General features: G+C 42.9%; 1 protein-coding gene across 2 annotated transcripts in view; it reads right to left on the bottom strand.

Annotated features, from left to right (window-relative positions):
- The window catches only part of fars2 (phenylalanyl-tRNA synthetase 2, mitochondrial), a 126309-nt gene that overhangs the window by 95275 nt on the left and 11364 nt on the right, over positions 1-19670 (bottom strand). For both annotated transcript variants that reach the window (XM_004080815.4, XM_023949894.1), the window contains exons 2-5: positions 2590-2918; positions 2411-2497; positions 503-562; positions 160-328 (exon numbers count right to left, since the gene is read on the bottom strand). In XM_004080815.4, coding sequence (XP_004080863.1) covers positions 160-328; positions 503-562; positions 2411-2497; positions 2590-2897 — 624 coding nt within the window. In that variant the 5' untranslated portion in view covers positions 2898-2918. The remainder of the gene's footprint in view (positions 1-159; positions 329-502; positions 563-2410; positions 2498-2589; positions 2919-19670) is intronic.

Here is a 19670-nt window from a genome sequence, read left to right as displayed (position 1 = left end):
TAGTGTTACTGGTGGAGGAGTTTGGTTGCAGAGTTCATGGTGAAGAGAATTGACTTTGAGGATAAAGCCCTTCATTTACTGGTCCTTCCATGATCCTGCCCTCACCTGACCTCGAGTTAAGGGCTACTGTGGGATCCTGATCTGATTCTGAGCCCAAACCTGGTGGTTGGTGAAGAGCCGGACTCCTTCCATCTGGTGGAAGACTGGGTAGTGACTGGCATCAATCTCGTCCCGTCTGTAAACGTCTCCAGCCAACAAGAAGGCATCCAGGCCAGACCTGACGAGCTCCGCCTGGTGGGCCGACGTGTGAGCGCGCAGCATCATATTTCTTAACACAAAAAGGAAGTCTTTAAAGAAGAGCGTTAGCCAAAAGCACTAATATTGGGAAGGTTCACTTGATTATTGAAAACAAAGCAGGTTTTATGGACCTCTATGGGTAAACTCTTGGTTTGAAATGCTTACTACACTGCAGACAGTGTGTCTGGGCTTCACAAACACTTACCGGTTAAGGTAGTAGTTGTCTCCTTGTTTTCTGCTCGAGTGATCGGGTGGGATCAGCAAACTGTCAGACAAACACACAACTGTTCATTTAACAGACTAAAGAACTATTCTGAATCTGTGTCAGGTTCACTCTTGAACTTTGAGGTCTACTCCCTGCTCAAGGCTCATCCTTACATCCAAAAACCTAGACTGAAATGAAGTCAAACAGTCTGATGAAGGTCAATGAATTATTTTATTTTTTACAGAAAAATTGTATATTTAACCCAGTGGTTAGCGTTTTTGCCTCACAGCGAGAAAGCCCTTGTTAAAATTCTGGCTAGGACCTTTCTGTGTGGACTTTGCATGTTTTCCTTTTGCATGCGGAGCCTGTTTTCTTCGGGCACTCCAGCTTCCTCTCACAGTCCAAAAACATGCTTCGTAGTTTAACTGGTAACTGTCCCTTTGTGTGTGGGAGGGACCGTATGGCCCTTTGACAGAAGGGGGACCTATCCAGGGTGTCCCCCACCTTTGCCCAACAGTAGCTGGGACAGGTTCCAGCAACCCCTTGACCCCGAAAGGGTTAAAAAAAATGGATGGATTAACTTTTTAGCTCCCTATGGTTGAGGAGAAGCGATATAACTAATATAAAGATTGTTTATCCCTTGGTGAGCCCTTAGAGCGAAAATGTTCATCCCCATTTTTCTACAGGCATGGTGCAGGGAACAGGCCATAGTGAACACGTATAAAACACATAAGGGTAAGTAGGGGTGTTGTTTACCCCTCCCCCCCCCCCTACTTCTGTGGATTGCGCTGTTTAAGTGATAAGTGTGTAGCCTGACTGAAAACAGACAGAGTTTTGTTTGTGTGGACATCCTACGGGCACTTACAGAGGACCTGCACAACCGGTGTATGCAGCATTCACACACGATCAGTGAGGAGCCACTTTACTAATGAGTAGTGCTGTGGAAGGGCACAGAACGACAGTACGTTCCAGTACGTACCAGTACGTCATAAATGGGAGTAACTTACATTATCCTTACAGACACATTTACCACACAACACTGGTACTTTCACTTGTCCCTTAAAGTGTCCACATGAGCCTCAAGGGAACTCCAAGACACCTGTGCTCCTCTAAAGATGCAGTCGCTCTTTTCTACGACCCTCTACGGACCACCCAAAATCCCACAGCATTTGTACGGTTTAACTGCTGTACAAACGCATGTGATTGAGGCTTTAGTCTAAGCAGGGAGGTTGAGCTACATGCCTTGATAGCTGGCATCCTGTTAGTTTATTAAGTGTATGATTAAAACAAAGAACAAATGTTCAGACCACTTTGCATGACCAGAATTTTTTTTTTAACCATTTAAAGATAAGTGTTAGTTTTTTTGTACTGAAGACTATAGTACAAGCAGTGTCACAGTCATTTTAACTAGCAGACTTCAACCCTGGTCATTAAGATCTACCTTCCTGCTTGGTTTTCAACAATCTGTGCCTCTTAACTGATTCTACATTTTGTTTGACTGAACACACCAAAGTATTTGGATAAGACAACTGTTTGGAAAACAAGCAAGAAGGTGGATCTTGAGGGGCAGAGTTAAAGACATCAGGAAATTCTGAACAATCATCACGACATGCTGCTGTCATGCTTTTATTTTTTTAACCAAAGACTTTTTCTTTTATCTTCTAATGAACTTGGACTTATAATTTAGGCAATCTCAATGAGTGGAACAAAATATTTGGAAAACAAGTCCAACCCCGGCCCTCAGGGCCTGGTGTTGGCCTGAAAAGAAGTGCTGAAGGCAAAAATAAAAATGAAACTTCTGGCAGAAACTTTCTCTTTCACCAACACCACCACACTACATGTTATTTGGGAGAGTGCTTGTTCTGTGGTTCATCTTTGTTATGTCAGGAGAAACCTGAAGCTCCTGACCTGTCAAAGTTCTGCTCCACAGTCACTACAGGACTCAGGTTGTCGTGGACAGAGAAGAGCGGGTTGCCTCCTGGCCCGATGTAATTGCTAAGGAAAGAAGAAAGCAGAAACAGTACAGACTAACTGGTTTCTGTCTCTTCCATGGATCCTCTCAGCTTTGAAACTGATGCTCTTCTGACCTGTAAAAATGAGCTTTGATGCGCTCCTTGATCAGCCACAGTGGATGATACGGCTGGTTGTGAAGGTTGCGCCCCACTTTGGCCAAGATCTTTGGAGTAACGTTGGTGAAGTCATCCCTGGGGTAACGGTGCCCCAACACCTCCACTGACTGGTGGCCAATTACAGGCTGAGGGATGTCTGTGCTGAGCCTTCTGTACGAGACATGCCACGATGCTGTGCTGCCACTGGTCCAGAACTCTGACAGAAGCCGCTGAAGTAAGGGGCGGCCCCAGGGTTGAAGGTAGGGGAGAGTGGGTGAACCAAGCATCACGGTGACTGGTCCATGGAGCTGGAAACACAGCAGCGATTAGAATCAGAGTCCAGGACATAAACAAAAGACAAAACTGCCTCAAGAAAAGCAAAAAAATGTCATTAAGAAAACAGCCCAATATGGCCAATGAAAACATGAGGAACCTAAAAGCATTCAACCCTGGATCATTGAAAACCACCAGAGTACCCACTACACTACAACTATACAATATATTAACCAAGAACAAAAGAAAAGACAACGTTTAAACAAAAACAGGTAGTGGGAAAAAGTTTAATATCATGGTCATAAAGACGTGAACAAACAACACTTGCTACCTTTGGTCTTAATGAAGATCATGAGTCAGAATCTGACATCAAGCTTTAAACCTTTTTTATTTTGTCAAACATTAAGTATCCTCCAGGGACTTCCTTTGATCAGCTTGACCTACAGGTGTGACTCTAAAAATGATCAGAAATTTGACATCCACTGTAAATACAGTTGGGAAAAAAAGGTTAATCTGCAAAATACAACATGAGGTTTATGTATGTCCAAAGCACAACACATCCATACATCATTGAATGGTATAATGTTAAAAATCTTAGCATGGCAGGAGTAAACTGTAATTACAAGAACATCAGACAAGTTAAACACTAGAAAGTCCAAAATGTATTAAAAGAAATGGAACTTGGAATTGTGTACAAATACATTACATACTATTTTCCAGTATTTGGCTATGCTGCAGGAAGTAGCATAACATGGGAGTAAGTGGAAAAAAATCTAAGTAAATTTTTTTTTTACTTTTATGATCATTTTCACAGACAACATTCAATAACACTGATTAAAGCAGCAGAATTTGAAGTTGGAAAAATACCAGAATTAGTTACTGAGGGTCATATGTGTGCTGAACACATCTGTATACTTTAATTTTTTTCCAGTACATATGAATAGTTTATACAGAAGAAGAGTGTTCTATCCATTTATAAAAGAAATATGCTCTGCTGGACAAATATCTTCTTGTGTGTGTCTTATATGCTGCTTCCTGCTGTTGGATGAATGGTGAAATATTCAGTTCTTTCAATTGTAAATCTGACTCCAGAGGAGTCAGTGCCTCACCAGCCATTAACCTCACCGCACGTCACTGTCTCCATCTCTGTTCCTTGTAAGCTACGGCCCTGCTTGTTTTGCAGCTGACCCACGCTTCAGTAATTGCTGATTAGCTGCATTAGGTAAGACCCAGTTTCTGATTGACTGAACATGAGAAACAGGGTTGGAGACCACTCTTGTAGTGTGGTACAAGCAAAGTTTAGAGATACTGTGAAAGCAATAAACAAAGTCTGACTGACGGACTTGCTTAATACGCCTTATAGTTCTGTGTGCCTTATACATCACATCAATGCAAACATATACCATTCCATAATTATACACATTATAGTCCGGTGTGCCTTCAAGTGTGGAAAATAAGGTGATTGTCTCCCTGTTTCAGTTTGGATGCTGTAGGGCAGCCAAACCAAAAAAACACTAGTTTCCATATCCTAAAGTCGCACATTGACTCTTTTGGCTCACACATTGCTCTGAGGTTTGCTGTGGGTCGAGGTGTTTGCTGATCAATTAGACCTGCTTCTGTCAATTCACTTAACATGGGTGGGGTAGTGTGGTGGGGGAGCAGAACTTGTCTGTAAGGAGGGAAAACAAAGGTGCAGGACCTTGTTTAGGGTTAGATGAGAGAGCTGCAGCCCAAAGCTCTGGTTATAATTACAGTTCTGAACAGAAAAAGCAGCCCTGGACTCGCACCCCCCTCAGCCACGGCTCTCCATCATGACACCTAAATATTGTCTCACTGACATACAGGGTGCATCGCTAAAGGGTGGGTGTTGCATTGCAGGGGCATTGCAGCAAAATGGATTATTGTTTCTAAATCAGCGCTGCTGCTGGAATCATGTTACACTGGCACAAACAGAGACGAGTGTGCAGAAGCAGCAGCCCGCCGCTCTATCTTCTGATTTCAGGCTGAAGCACAAATGCCATTTACTACCTGCAGGCTGCACAATTTCTCCCAACAAATGAAGGCAAACTGCGACTGGGTTAAAGCTGAGAAACTAATTCCTCCTGTGGGAAACATTACCGCGTTGGGTAAAGGTCACGCAGCTCGGCCCGGGTCCGCCTGTTAAAGGTTATGTAAAGATGGGGGCTCCGTCTCTGTAGCGCTTCTGCTGTTAATGTTTCACAAATGAAGGTGAAACACGGAGCTGGAGGAAGACTCATCATCTTCATGCAGGAGCGGTCAAAGTTTTTACACTTGTATGAAAGTTGAACTCCTCTGTTTCAAACAGGGGGAGAGAATATAATTACCTGCCTGGCCACTAAGCTTTCACCTCATGTCCAGGTTTAAGTGAAGTTTCTGCTCCGAGTTCTGCCCTTTTGAACCAAACAGAGGAAGGTCTTTTGCCTGTCTGATGAAAACAAACCTTTCTGTGAAGCAATAAATTAAAGCTGTCACTGCTTTTCCTCCACAGTCTCATTTCTGCTGTGGAGCTGCACCAGTTTTGTCGACCAGAAACCATCAAGGAGGCCAAATAATTAGCTGCCCCCGCTTCAACAGGATGGGAGGACGTGGAAGACTCTCCAGGAAAAGAAATGAAAAATGTTCCGCTTGACCTTTTATCCTAACAGCGCTCAGGAACTTCCTATAGCTTCTGTCTGCTTGTGGTGGGCTGAACGGGCATGGCTTCTATAGCTCACACATCTTTGACTCCACACACATAGAAAATACAAGTCTTATTTTGAAAGTCTGAATGATGAATGTGAAGCAAAAATGTCTGACATATATACACATACTCCTAAAATTGGAACAGGGCATTTGAAGTACACATTTAGCCCATAGTGTTCACACTGGAAAATCTGGGAGGGGCTTCTTGGAAGATGCTTGGTAAGAGATGTTGACGTTAAGCAAATCTGGTGAATCTTGCTGCGTTTTCTCTCACAGCTCTATTCTGATTTATAAGACTTGGTGGCATAGAATTCCATCTGCGTAAAAAAACACAATAACTTCTTCTCCTTGGTCAATTTTATTTGAGGTTTATCATCGTTTCTGTCAAGTGTAGATGTTTGTCAAAAGGGGCGGGGCCTGTCAACACACACACACACACTCAAATGTTAAAAATATTCCTGATGGCTCGTGTTCTACTGTGGTGGATCATGGAGCCCCCCACACCAAAAATCCCCCTGAAGGCAAAGCAGCAGTGGCAGCCAGGGCCCCCCAGACACCCACACGGGATCGTGCCAACCAACCATTTCATGATCCACCATGAAATGGTTGGTTGGCACTTCTGTGTATTAAAAGGGACGCCATCCATACCTTGGTACCAAATCAGAGTCTGATTGGTCGAAGTACAACTTGGTTTAATTTTCAATAGCGGTCTTGTTTTGTACGTAAAGCCTGAAAACAGTTGTGAAAACTTGCATAGCTTCGTCTGAACGCAAGAGTTCTGAATGCGGACGCCCGAAATGCACATGAAGGTGCGTTTATATCGAGTTTTTATTGAAAGTGACCACTTTGTGTGAACGTAGATTTAGGTCAAAACCATGCGCTGCAATGAGGGAGATATTTCGAATTAAAACTGGACTTTGTGAAAACATTATCCTAACATCTAACAACAGTCTAAAGCAGTCCTACCAAGACTAGATTCTTTATTTGACAACATAACCTGACGAAGTTAAAGCCTAGAAATGTAAATAAATGAAAAATATTCAGAATTTATTAACTTATGATTTTTGTATTCTTTGATGAGAAGTGCAGGACCTGTAGTTATTCTCTATGTTTTTTCACAGACAGACCGGCTGAGATCACCACAGACTGAAGTCGTGCTCATGGTGAATCATGAGAGCTCATCAGGACACATGGGTGGAAATGGGAAGCAAAGCTGCGGGTTTGAGGCGGGGCAGCAAACAGCACGCAGCATCAGGTGAAAGACGCAGCAAAGCCAGGAGCTCTGGAGGAGGCCGAGGATGATTCATCATGTGTGAAGGTTGCTGAGAAAATCCCTGCTTCGGCTGCCAGCAGCTTGTTCTGAGTAAGCAGACAGGTGGAAGCCAGCAGTGAGGCGGAGATGTGACTTCTGCCGCTGCCAGCTGACAAATGGTGGAACATGGGATGCTGCAAAGGACGAGCAGCCAATTGGTCCGAAAACACATCAACGAGCGTGGAGATAAACCCTGAGACGTGTGTGAGGGCACAGCGCCTGATTCCGACATGAAACCAAAGACGCCGCAAAAACTGTGAATATTGCCAAGGTTTGAGCCCCGCCCCTCACATGTCTGGAAGCATGTCAGCCAGATGCCGCCTCTGAAACATGACGGCATACAAAGACATAAAGGACACACACCGTTTACAGCAGCAGGTTTAGAGCTGAGGGATTCATGGAGGCAGTAAAAAGTGACACGCTGATAGAAGGAGGAGATAAATCATAAACTGCAGAGAGGCCGGCAGGCTCAGATTAAGCCCCCACCTTCCGGTCCCGGATTCAAAGCAAGCCAGGAAGAACATTGCAGTTCCTCAAAAGACCACTGAAGGATGATGACAAAAGGAGCAATTTCCACTAAACGCCAATGTTCAAACATCAGACTTTACACAAAGAATAAATGAATGTAAGCCCTGGTGCACAAATGGTTCCTGGTGCATCATAGTTTGTTTTATTATTCATTACAATTGTGTGTGGTTGAAATATTCATTTAGAGAATAGACTAAAATACGGTGTTCCCTCACTATATCGTGGTTCACCTTTAGCGGTCTCGCTCTGCAATTTTGAATGCAGCGCACTCTAAAACTCTTTGATCTTTTCCCATTTTCTCGTTTTAAGGTCTGGTCACAATCCAACCATTGGACACAGAAGATCTTAGACCAAAATCCAATTAAATATGATGACTGTCACATTTGACTGAAATACAACTTTTTAACATCTATTAATTTGTCCAGTTTAGCTTTTTAAGCTATTTTAATGAACTAGCACCTAGCACTAGTAAATTCCAAACTTGCAGCAGGTCTCTTGATCAGTCTTAAGTGGAAATTGTAAGGTCTGTTTCTGGAAAAACCTCTTTTGCTCAGGCTGCCCTGAAAAGACTCTGGAATTTACCCCTCACCGATTTGAAATCTGTGACCAGTTTTACCTTTTTTTAAAAACTAAGTCTTGATTGTATCAATTGCAGCACTGCACATGTTTTAACGGGTTAATGTTTTTATGCTTTTGATGCATCCATGTGTTGTTTTTTACTTTTACTTTTTTTTTACTAAGTGCAGAGATCCAGGAAATTAACACAACTGAAACAAAAACACACGTTGAGATTGTTCATATTCCAGCAGATATACAAATCTAGAAGGTAAAGTCACATAGTTACATGTACAGGTGCAAAATGAGGAACTTAGGACGACGACAGTTGTTCAAAGACATAGTAATCGTTCCCATCCATCTTTTAAAAATGACATCCATTCTTAGTTGTAGTTGGGCAGTCAGATATTCCATCATGTAAACTTGGTTTAATTTTTGTATTAAAAGAGGAAGTAAAAGAGGCCATAGCCACAGTTATGGAGCGGGACTCATCAGCAGTGAAAAGGTACGTCACTTGATAGTGAAGAACAGCTTTGTGCAGCACTACAAGTCAATCTTTCAGCATTTGTGTGGATGAAACTACAACAGAAGACAATAATGCCTAATTATGTCTTCTTATGTACGTCATGTGTCTGACAGTAGAGAGGCTGAGACCGTTTTGGCTGGAAAGCATCTCACAGGAGGGCAGATGATTGTCAGCGCTGGATCGATACCTGCTGGAGAAGTCTATCCCTTCTGAACAGAGCTCCTGCTTGGGCCACAGACATCGTTGGTTGGCAGTTACATAGACTGCACTGGATTACTGGAGGATGAGCGACACACATCTATACTGTCCAACGCATCATTCACTGTCACAGCCTAGTGGCTTAAAACATCAGTGAATGAAAGGCCATGCACTAAAGGACCGCCTCTTCAGACATGTGTGTGGTAAACGTGACGTAAGAGTCGCTGCTGCTGTACACCGAAAAGCGCTGGCTTTCCAAAGAGACGTGTCTCTCTTCTTTGTAAAGTCTTCAACACAGATCTGAAGTTTCTGAAGTCTCCCAAGACCTAGACATCAAAAGTCACTTGCTGTCATATCAGTTTACCTTTTTTGAAAAGATGAATGAGGTGACCCTCAAGCTCTAGGGAGGGGAGGTGACCCTGGGTCAGTGCTAAACCACTGTGGAGTTTACCCACCTCACTCATCCGGCAAAGGTTTATATAGTTATTCTATTATCATCATGGACTGATGTTGGAAAACCTAGAATGAATGAATTTATCCATTTTGTCTGCCTTTCGGTGTCCCGTCCATTGACTGATGATGATCGGCTGGGTTACACTCAGCACTTGGAGATGATTAAAGCTGACGAGGAGATCCGCTTTAGGGATCGTCAGAATCTGGAGGTGCCTGCCTGGATTCTGCAGCCCTATCAGGTAAGTGTTTGTAAGAAGGAAGCTGGCTTACAAAATGATGAGGAGGCACAAGCAGACATTTGTGGTAAAAACATGCGTGATTGGTCGGATGTGATCTTCTCATCACACTTAAAGTTTGGGTTTTCCTTTTTTATAGTCCGAGATCATCAGAATGACAGAAAAGGCCAGAAACATTCAAATCTATCATAGTAAAACATTTTAATTTTTTTTAAAAAAAACAACAGAACAAAATTCAACATTTTTCAAATGAACCTTTATGAAATGGAAAAATCCTGTAATCATCTCACGTTATTATCCTTTATTTTACCAGGAGGATCAGTTGAGAACAAACTCTCATTTCCCATGAGGACCTGGCAAGAAGGCCCAGCAAAAACTCATAACGACAACACTCGTGCTTAAGAGACAGTATAATGGAGGGTTTTGAAGAGGAGGGGGGGGGGGGAGTCTAATGAACAGTCTCTTTCTCACTGCAGGAGAGCCCCCCCCCCCCCCCCCCCCCCCCCCTCAGAGGGACTCCCTTTCTGGCATCATGACTACTTCCTGTGGTCCTCGTCCTGTCGCCAGCATGGACGATTACATAACATCCCAAACCCGCCTGCGTCTGGGAGCCTGAAATAAAGCTCGATAAACAGACAACTGCTCCAGGTTTCATCTGAAACCCAAAAGACAAACTTCTGTCCTTCAAATACGTTAAATATTCCAACAGTTATGATCATGTTCATGTTTAAAAGGAAGCTTAATGCTACAGAAAACATTTAACTGGTAACATCTAGTAGTAAAGTATTTCAAATTATTTCAGGCTGCTATTCTCTCAAATATCTACTGTTGTTTAGTAAGGATTACATTTTTTGAATTTTTATGATTTTTTATATATTTGAACACAAACAAATGTGAAAATGTCCATTTTATATTTCAGTGTATTTATAAGAATAATTGGAGATTTTTGTTCATTTCGTCACACATTAAGGAAAAATATGCAGTTTGGACTCATTTCAATGGTGAAATCAATACTTTGCATCTTTTTTCTTTGAGCTAATGAATCTGATTTTCGATCATATTAACAATGATGCATTTCTATTCTAAAGGACTATTTTAAAAACAAAACAAATTCAAAAGTTCCTAACATTTAGTGGTGTGAAGCAAGTAAACTGACCAGACACTTCGGCCATCTTCCAAACTGGCTGAATCTCTTTTGGGTTGCTGGAGCCTATCCTAGCTATTGTTGGGCGAAACTAAAATTCGTGTCACCAGGCTGTCGCGGGGCAACAGATGATCTATCACTATCTTGTCTTCCAACACGTTGAAAGACATATCTCAGGATCTGAAAACATCGTTTCCCATTTATGCTGAATGATCTACACTCACTAGCCACTTTATTAGGAACGCCTTGCTAGATCCAGGTTAGACACCCTTTTTTCTTCAGAACTGCCCCAATCCTTTGTGGCATAGATTTAATAAGGTTCTGGAAACTCAGAGAGTTTGTTCCATATTAACATGACAGCATCACACAGTTGCTGTAGATTTGTCGGCAGCACATACATGATGCCGATCTTCCCCAACCAAAGGTTCTCTGTTGGGTTGAGAACTGGTGGCAGTGGAGGCCGTTTGAGTCCAGTGAACTCATTGTCATGTTCAAGGAACCAGTCAGAGGATTCCAGCTTTATGACACAACAGGTTTCCGAAAATGGGTGTTCCAATCGACCAACATAGAATTTGCAAACCTTCAGCTTCCTGAGGAAGATGAAGTTCAGGGTTTGAGTGACCTTTCAACCCGTCGCTCTGTTTCCTGTGACCTCCAGAAATCAGCTTTCACTGAATTTGTACTGAGGATCAGAGACAGACTCCTGGGAGGTGGTGCAGCCCTGAAGCCGCATATCTTCTGTATAAATGCATGAGTCAGGCTGTGCGTGAGCGTCATGGTGCATGATTTACAGGAGCTGCAGCCAAACTGATTGGCTGACACTGTGGCGGTTATTTAAAACGCGGCATCGGGTGCAACAGCGCATCCATCTATGCCTCTTGTTTCAATTTGACCAGCAAGAAAAGCTGCAAACTGTGGTCCCGACTTCCGCTGCAGAGGTTCAAATCTCTTCAAAAAAAAAACCTTAAGGTCCAAACTCCATCTTTAAACGTCTATTTTACAGCTGAGAAATGCGAGGAACTGAAGGGCCCACGCTCATCACTCTCAGGTTTTCCCGCTCCACATTATTACTACTTTTACTCAAACTTATTCTTCATATTTTCAACTTCTCCTCCCATCTCTCGTCTCATAATTCATCCCTGCTGCTCAACATTTCCTTACAGTTTAATGTCCCCCCTCCCTCCCCCGATCCTCCTCCCGCCGTAATAAAGTCATAGCTGCGCTCTCAAAGAAGCAGGCAGCTTTTCACGAGCAGCATTAGATCAAGCGAGCGCAGGCAGCCTGTGGAGATGCAATAAAAAACAGCTTTTTTTAAGGTATAAACAGGGGAGGAAGAGGAGGAGTGTTTGGCATGATGAAGAAAGACAGAGATTTTATGGTGGGTGGAGAAAAGTGCCGAGGCTGCAGCTCTGCTCAACAATTTGTTTTGTGCTCCACCCTCCCTCCATGCTGTTCTGGTCTTGCAGCCTCTGTGGGGACTGCAGGTCCCTCTCTCCGGGACGGGCCTCTGGATTCAGTTTAAATGGCTGTAAATGCTGCAGGACCCCCCCTCAGCTGGCTTTGCTCTGCTTCCGTTTTCTTTCACAACTGAAAGTATCATTAGTTTATCCAGATGGAGCTCAACCTCCCCTTTTCAATCAGCTTTCCATTAAAAACACATCCCTTGAAAATAAAAAAGGAAATCATTTCCAACATGTTCGTTGTTCTTTAACTACAGCCGTAATTCTCCTCACGTCTCACCATCTCCTGCTCAAAAGCACAACGTTTGTGGATTTTTTGTAGAAATCTTCTTGTCCTCATAGACAGAGATTTGATAAAACTGCCGTTTTGTCTCCTTAAAGTCTCCCCCTGATAAAAATGCTGTTTTTGGTGTTTTTAACATGTTCTTATAGCGTTTTTCTAAAGATGGAGGTAATTAAGAAAATTAAGCTTAAAATTGCATTCCTGAGTATATTTTTATTTAAACTGTTGTGAATTAGGAGCAGAAAAAATGTAGAAAATACATTGGGAGGGCTAAAGGTTTCCTGCTCCACTCTGGATCGGGGAGGAGTGGGGGGGGGGGGGGGGGGGGGGGGGGTCGGGGTTGCCACACCAAAAGTCCCGCCCACAACTCAGAGGTGAATTTCTGATGAACTTCTGCCGCTCTGCAGAAACTAATAAGCCCTAGAAAACTACAAAGGTTTTAACTATTGGCTAAAAACGTCATCATTTTAATCATAAGACCAGTGAGAACTTCTACAACAGATCAAAAGATGTCCACTAGTGGAGGCATCAGAATGGAGCGGAGCAGTAGCTTGTGGCCCTTTTCAGTTGCTGTATCACAACTGAGATCTTTTTTTAAATGACGTTTTCTTTTTTATCTGCTCCTGATTCACAACAATTTCAATTAGGAAAAAGTCACAAAAGCTATTTTAAGCTTAGACTCTTTGATAGGAGTCCTCCATCATCAGAAAAATGCTACAAGAACATATTTAAAAAAAAAAACAGAGATACAATTTTCAATGACAAATTTTCTTTTACTTTTTTTGATTAAATAGGTTTATCTTAAGTAAACTTAAACTCAGAAACCATTAACTTCTGGATCAATCAAACTGGTGTCGTTATTAATGTGCTAACTAACCAAAGGAGTTGTTTTGGTTTCTATTATACCAATATATTTTAGTGGCGTGAACCTTAAAATACATGCACTTTCTTTAGCACAGAGGTTCAGCTCTGAAGAATAGAAATGTGAGAAAAACTGACTCGGCATTTTCGGACATTAATAAAAGATTCCTCAGAATCTGACAAAAAAACATCTTTTTTGGTTTATCTTTAAAGTTTTGAAGCTTTGGAGCCCAAAAGTAGTCACTTATTTGGAAGAAGATGGATCAGTGCTGCATCAAATGGGAATGATGACTAAGGTGCAGCAAGAAGACTATTTTGACATCAGCGTTCATTGGTGAAGACTTCATCTGAAAAGACACCAACTTTGTGTGAAATCTGTCTCCCATCAGCAGCAACATGACCCTACACTAGTGAATTTATTACATTTCAAAATAATAGCCGCTTTCTTCCTCATCATTATTTCATAAAGGCTCAGTTGGCTCAGCAGGAACCTTTGTCACTGTGTAAAGTGACTCCAGGATCCTTCTGCAGCAGCACTGCTGTATGAATATGAGGGGCTGGGGGGGCAGGCGCGAATCGATCGGCCGGGACCGCCGTCCTGAGGGACAGCGCTGGCCGATCTGAATCAATCATCCACTGCAGCAGCGTCTCCCAGCACATTTTTCCCCCCCTGATCTGTCACATTCAGCAAGCCGGCAAATATGTGGAGCTGGCAAAACAGGAAGTAAACTTGTGTTGTTGTTGTGCAAACTCTGTTTTTTACTGTCAAGATCACAACTGAGATAACAGTGTGTTAGTTTTTTTAAGTCAGAACGTCCTGAAAAGAGTCAAAGCAATGGAGTGATTAAACGACAGTTTGGATCGCTGTCCAAAGCCACACCCACAATTTATTTTTTTTTGGGGGGGAAAAAAGGCATCAATGCAGTGATGTCAGACTTTAACCAACCATAGCAGCTTGGAGGACGCCGATGCTCTATCCCTTGTGCTATCCTATGGGGTCCAGATGACCCCACACTTACATTGGTGTGTTATTCCTACCATGACAAAGGTGGATAAAGGTGGAAAGATTTCATGTAATCCATGGACACCAGTGAAGATCACAAATCATTGAAGAAAAAAGGTTCTGAGCACTGTCTAGTGGGTCTAGATGACCCAACCAGCGCTCGACATAGCCATTTGTCCGCTGGCCCGGTCCTGTTTTTCGAGCAGTGCGGACCACAAGACTTTACTTTTCACTTGTCCGCTCGGGCCACTAAAATATCTAACGGTTTATACATTCTTCACCTTCTTCAATAAAGTAAATTTTGCGAAAACGTGTAGATTTACCTCGTCTTCATAATTTAGTTTTTCTGCTAGTCCTGTGTTCAGACTTCAAGGGTTTCTATGGGAAACCTCTGATCACTTCTCCTTCTCTCCCGCCTGCGCGCGCGCGGCTTTCACTGCCGAGCACCACGCGGCACGAGCTCACTACTTTTTTTTTTCAAACTTTATTGAATGTAACAATTCAATACAAAACAATGTTAAACAGCAACAACGAAGGCACAAGCCAGTGGGTTATTATTACATCCATCCATCCATCCATCCATCCATCCATCTTCCTCCGCTTATCCGGGACCGGGTCGCGGGGGCAGCAGACTGAGCAGAGATGCCCAGACTTCCCTCACCCCAGCCACGTCCTCCAGCTCCTCTGGGGGGCCCCCGAGACGTTCCCAGGCCAGCCGAGAGACGTAGTCTCTCCAGCGTGTCCTGGGTCTTCCCCGGGGCCTCCGCCCAGTGGGACATGCCCGGAACACCTCTCCAGGGAGGCGTCCAGGAGGCATCCGAACTAGATGCCCGAGCCACCTCAACTGGCTCCTTTCGATGTGGAGGAGAAGCGGTTCTACTCTGAGCTCTCCGCGGGTGACCGAGCTTCTCACCCTATCTCTAAGGGAGCGCCCAGCCACCCTGCGGAGGAAGCTCATTTCAGCCGCTTGTATTTGGGACCTCGTTCTTTCGGTCATGACCCATAGCTCATGACCATAGGTGAGTACTGGAACGTAGATCGACCGGTAAATTGAGAGCTTTGCTTTTCGGCTCAGCTCTCTCTTCACCACGACGGACCGATAGAGCGACCGCATAACTACGGACGCTGCTCCGATCCGCCTGTCAATCTCACGCTCCGATCTTCCCTCACTCGTGAACAAGACCCCAAGGTATTTAAACTCCTCCACCTGGGGCAAGGACACTCCACCGACCGAGAGATGGCAAAAGGGGCCGGTGCAATGTGGTTTGGGTGGCAGTCGAGGGCGGGTGCCTCGGCGGCCCAAACCCCGATCATGGAACCTGGCTTTTGGGTTATTATTACATTTGATTATAAATCCGACACCGTCACTGAAAAGAGACTGAAGCATGTCAGAGATGTGGAAGACATGGCAGGAATAGATAGGAATATGTTGGATGGAGTAATGGGTATAATTAGTAGTATGGACAGCAAGATATTTAATGAATGCATTGAAGATGAAACTGTATGCACTAAGCTTTAAGCTGAATGTCAAAGAATTAAAGGCAACTCCAAATACCTGAATCTCAGACTCAAATGCAGTAGAATGTTAAACTACTTAATTTTGTTTTTCTTTACAACACTGTAAGCAGTAAGTATTTCTAGTTAGCTGAATGATCTCAGTTAGACCTGCACAATATGAGGAAAACTCGCGATATGCGATATCAGAGATTAAAATTGCGATAACGATATAATTTGCGGTATATAAACAAACAGCAAAATAACCAAATAACCATTCCCAGTTTAAAAATTATACTCCAAATGACCCACGTTGACATAGGTTACAAACATCTAACATAACAGGGCTCCATCTGATTGGTCAACAATGTGAAGGCGTCCATCCGATTGGTCAAATGCATTAAGGGATTTATTTGATTCGTTAAATGGTTCAAGCTGCCATTTGATTGTTTTAACACATTTAAGGTTTATGATTTATTGCGATATTTGCCGTTAGAAGCACAATGAAAACTTCTGAACTAGTGTTACCTACTACACTGCAGTGCTCTCTTCAAAACATCTGAAACAGACTAGAGCAGATTTAAGTTTGATATGCTCTATTTTCAGTCATTGAAAAGTGTAGAAATAAGTGATGTCACCAGAATGCACCAAATTGTACCATATTAAAAGTTTCCGGGGGGGCATGCCCCCGGACCCCCCTAAAGTTGCAAGCACCTGCGAAGCGGCGGGTCCCGCTATGCGCGGTGTCGGGCCAGTAACTTTCAGGCAGGGCCAGTAAGTTTCAAAAACTACTGGCCCTGTGGGCCAGTGCAAATTTCTGGGCTATGTCAACCCCTGCCAACTCCCAACGTTTAAGTGTCTAGGATAGCACAAGGGTTACAGCGTCCTCACTGATGAACATGGTTCTGTCAATAACCCACACTGTTCTGATCAAATGAAGTGAATTCAGTTTTGGACCATCACAGTTTTATGCTGGTTGAAAGATGAAAAGCATCCTTTGCAACAAGCAAACTGGGAATGAACTGTGTTTTAGAAAAAAAGATAAATTGACAGTAATTTCAGTAGAAACTTGTATAGATGTATTTGTTTTCTGCGATGAAATGAAAAGTATGTGGTTGGTAAAAAAAAAAAAACTTCATTAAATACTTAATTTATATTAAACACTATTAAACTAATGTAGTTTGGTCGAATGATTGGTCCTTCAACATTTTTACCTCACCAAATCTGACCCTCTTTGCGAAAAATGTCCCCCCTTGAGACTAATACAGTTTAGCTTCTAGTGTCAATCAAACCCCTCCACTAAAACTAGCCTCCACATTAAGGTGGGGGCTCAGGTAGGGGCTTTTTTACTATTTAATAAAGCTTTATTTTTCTTTTACATAAAACTCAACATAAACAAAACTCTAGATTGATGTTTTTGAGATGATCTTGTGTACTTAAACAACTACTTTTCACTTCACTCTCTTGGACGGGGGGCTGTCAGTTTGGAGTCAGATGATCTATGATGGCGTTCACTTTTCAGTGCAAATAAAGGCAGTTGGACTCGACCACCTGGACGCTCCCCGCTCTGTTTGTGCACGTGATGGAGGAAGTGTGTGGGTGTGATTCCTGGCTGCAGCAGAAGCATATGTTCAAATGTTGGACCGCAGGATAGAAATGCAAATGTGCAGCAAAACACGGCAGAAGAGGCTGCATTTTTCCTGCCCAGTCCCTCAGTGTTTATGGTTTCAGAGGAGCCCACCACTCCACTAACAGCCAGAAAATCCAACCATGAAAATGACATTTTAGACACACATTTTATAGATGATACTCTTTTAAGTGTGAGTGTGTGTGTATATTCTTTCTGTGTGGAGTTTGCACGTTCTCCTTGTGAGTGTGCAGGTCGTGTGTGTAACTTCATAAGTTACACACACTTATGAAGTACAACTGATGCTGTCATACAGTGTCCCTAACGCATCACTCCAGTTGTTAGTAAGGTGCGCACACTGGCTCCTTAATTACTGCACACAATGCTACATGCATGCGTGTGCATGGGATGGATGTCTGTAGGATTCCCACACAAACGACTCCCCATTTACTTTCCTGCTCTCTAAGAGGCAAGTGTCATGCAATGAGTGTGAAAAGAACATGCACTTTTTCATGTAAACAGCAATAATGATCTCCTTGAGCAGTGTGGAGGGTTGAGGGAGGGTTGGAAAAATGAAAGATCCGTATTACACACCTGCGTCTCACCTTACTTACCGTTCCTTGTGTGTTTGAGTTTTCTCTGCCACCTGTCGCTCACACCGTGCCCGTAAAGAAAAATGTGCGTGAACATTTTCTCTCAACAGGCTCACAGAGTGGTATTTCCACCCGTAAGGTGGAACTGTTGGGTCCATTCAGAAGCTCTTACGGACATATTTCAGATTGTGCAGGCAGGAGACAATCATTTCTGACACAAATTCTGACTCATGCTCATTAATGTTACAGCCTCTGACTCCAAGCTGGAAAATAATTCCGCAATGAAAACCCAACCCACAGTTTGAGCATGCAGAAAACGAGAACATCTCGACTGTGACCTTAAGGTAAAACTTTTCAAACAAGATTTGGTGAAAGAGAAAGTGCTGAGGTAGCACATGTTACAGTCATATCAAATGCCTGCTTTTAAATTATTTTATTTCTGTCAGCCTTAAAAAAATGAAACATCTAAGCTCCAGGTGAAAAAAACAGCTGCAACCCAGGTTTTATATATAAAAAAAGAAAAAAACCGGATAAGACTCCTCTTATAAGGGTTCTGCCTGGATCCTGAGGAGAAAAGATGGAAGAGGGAGCACTCACATCTTCATCAGAGAGAAGGTCTGATCCTGATCAAGTCTCTGCAGAACTGGACTCACAAGTATTTTGTAGCAGCAACATAGTATCCCAGCATGTAAAAATTTTTATATCGCCATTTTTGTTACACAAACGCTGCGATGTCAGAGCCAGAAAACGTCAGTAAGCGGTGGCTGGTTCAAATCTGTCCAGGTCATTGTTTCTCTGAAAGCCACACCACCCTCACCAATCAGGAGAGAGCTTGTTAGAGGTCCACACCCCTACCACTTGTAATGAAACACTTTGTGAGACCACCTACTATTATTCAGGCATCTGATTTGTCAGTTTATAACTTGAATACCTTGAACTACTCACAAAAAAATTAAATGATCAAAAACATGTTAACAAAAGGTATCAGGTTATTCTGACAGATAGAATGACTGAGTAACAGCTTTTTATTTCTCTATAGAAGTCTATAGGATTTTAGGTTCTTGAAACCAGCAGGTACTTCCTGTTTGGAATGCCAGGGGGGCGGAGTCACTCAGTCCAGTTCTCTAATACAGTCAATGCTTCAAATGCATGTTAAAGACAATGAACAGCTTTCAAGCTGTTGGGAGCAAACTCAAATTACAACCTCCAACACAAACCAACTACTGATCAACCAATCAGCACCTTTCTGCTGTTGCTTCAGCCAATCAGAGTGCTGGATCCCACACCAACTCATTCAAATGAGCCACTCCTTCATTGGTCCAACAAAATGCCATTACCTTAAAGGCCCACTCTGAGGATTTTCTGATTTGTTGTAAAAGCGTTCCCAGTGGTCTTTTAAAAAAATGGTGAGCAACATCCAGCCGTAGGGTTTTGATGCCGATTCCAGCTCAGACGAGGAAAACAGACGTCCATGGATCCATTTGCCTATAAGTGGAAGCATCGAAATGGAGCTTGCGCCCGGCTCTGCGTATTCCTGTATGTGACAACTACAATCATCAAACAGCATTTCTTATCTGGTCCTGGTTCAAAACTCAGAAAAATAATTGTAATCATCATTTTTTAAAAGATTTTCTCCATCATCAGAAAAAATGCCACAAGAACATGGGAAAAAACCACAAAACACCCCACAAAACACCATCTGGGTCTTCTCAACCTAAACTCTTTTTTTACCAGTTAGTACTTAACTATGGAAGCAATTCTGTAGCATAATTAAAAATGAAAGTAAAAACCAGAAATGCTTTTTCATTTTC

The sequence above is a fragment of the Oryzias latipes genome, chromosome 20 (assembly GCF_002234675.1).
Source record: "Oryzias latipes chromosome 20, ASM223467v1".
In the NCBI taxonomy this organism is placed as follows: Eukaryota; Metazoa; Chordata; class Actinopteri; order Beloniformes; family Adrianichthyidae; genus Oryzias; species Oryzias latipes.
The sequence above is the reverse complement of the archived record's forward strand: the minus strand, read 5'-3'. Positions and strand labels throughout refer to the sequence as shown.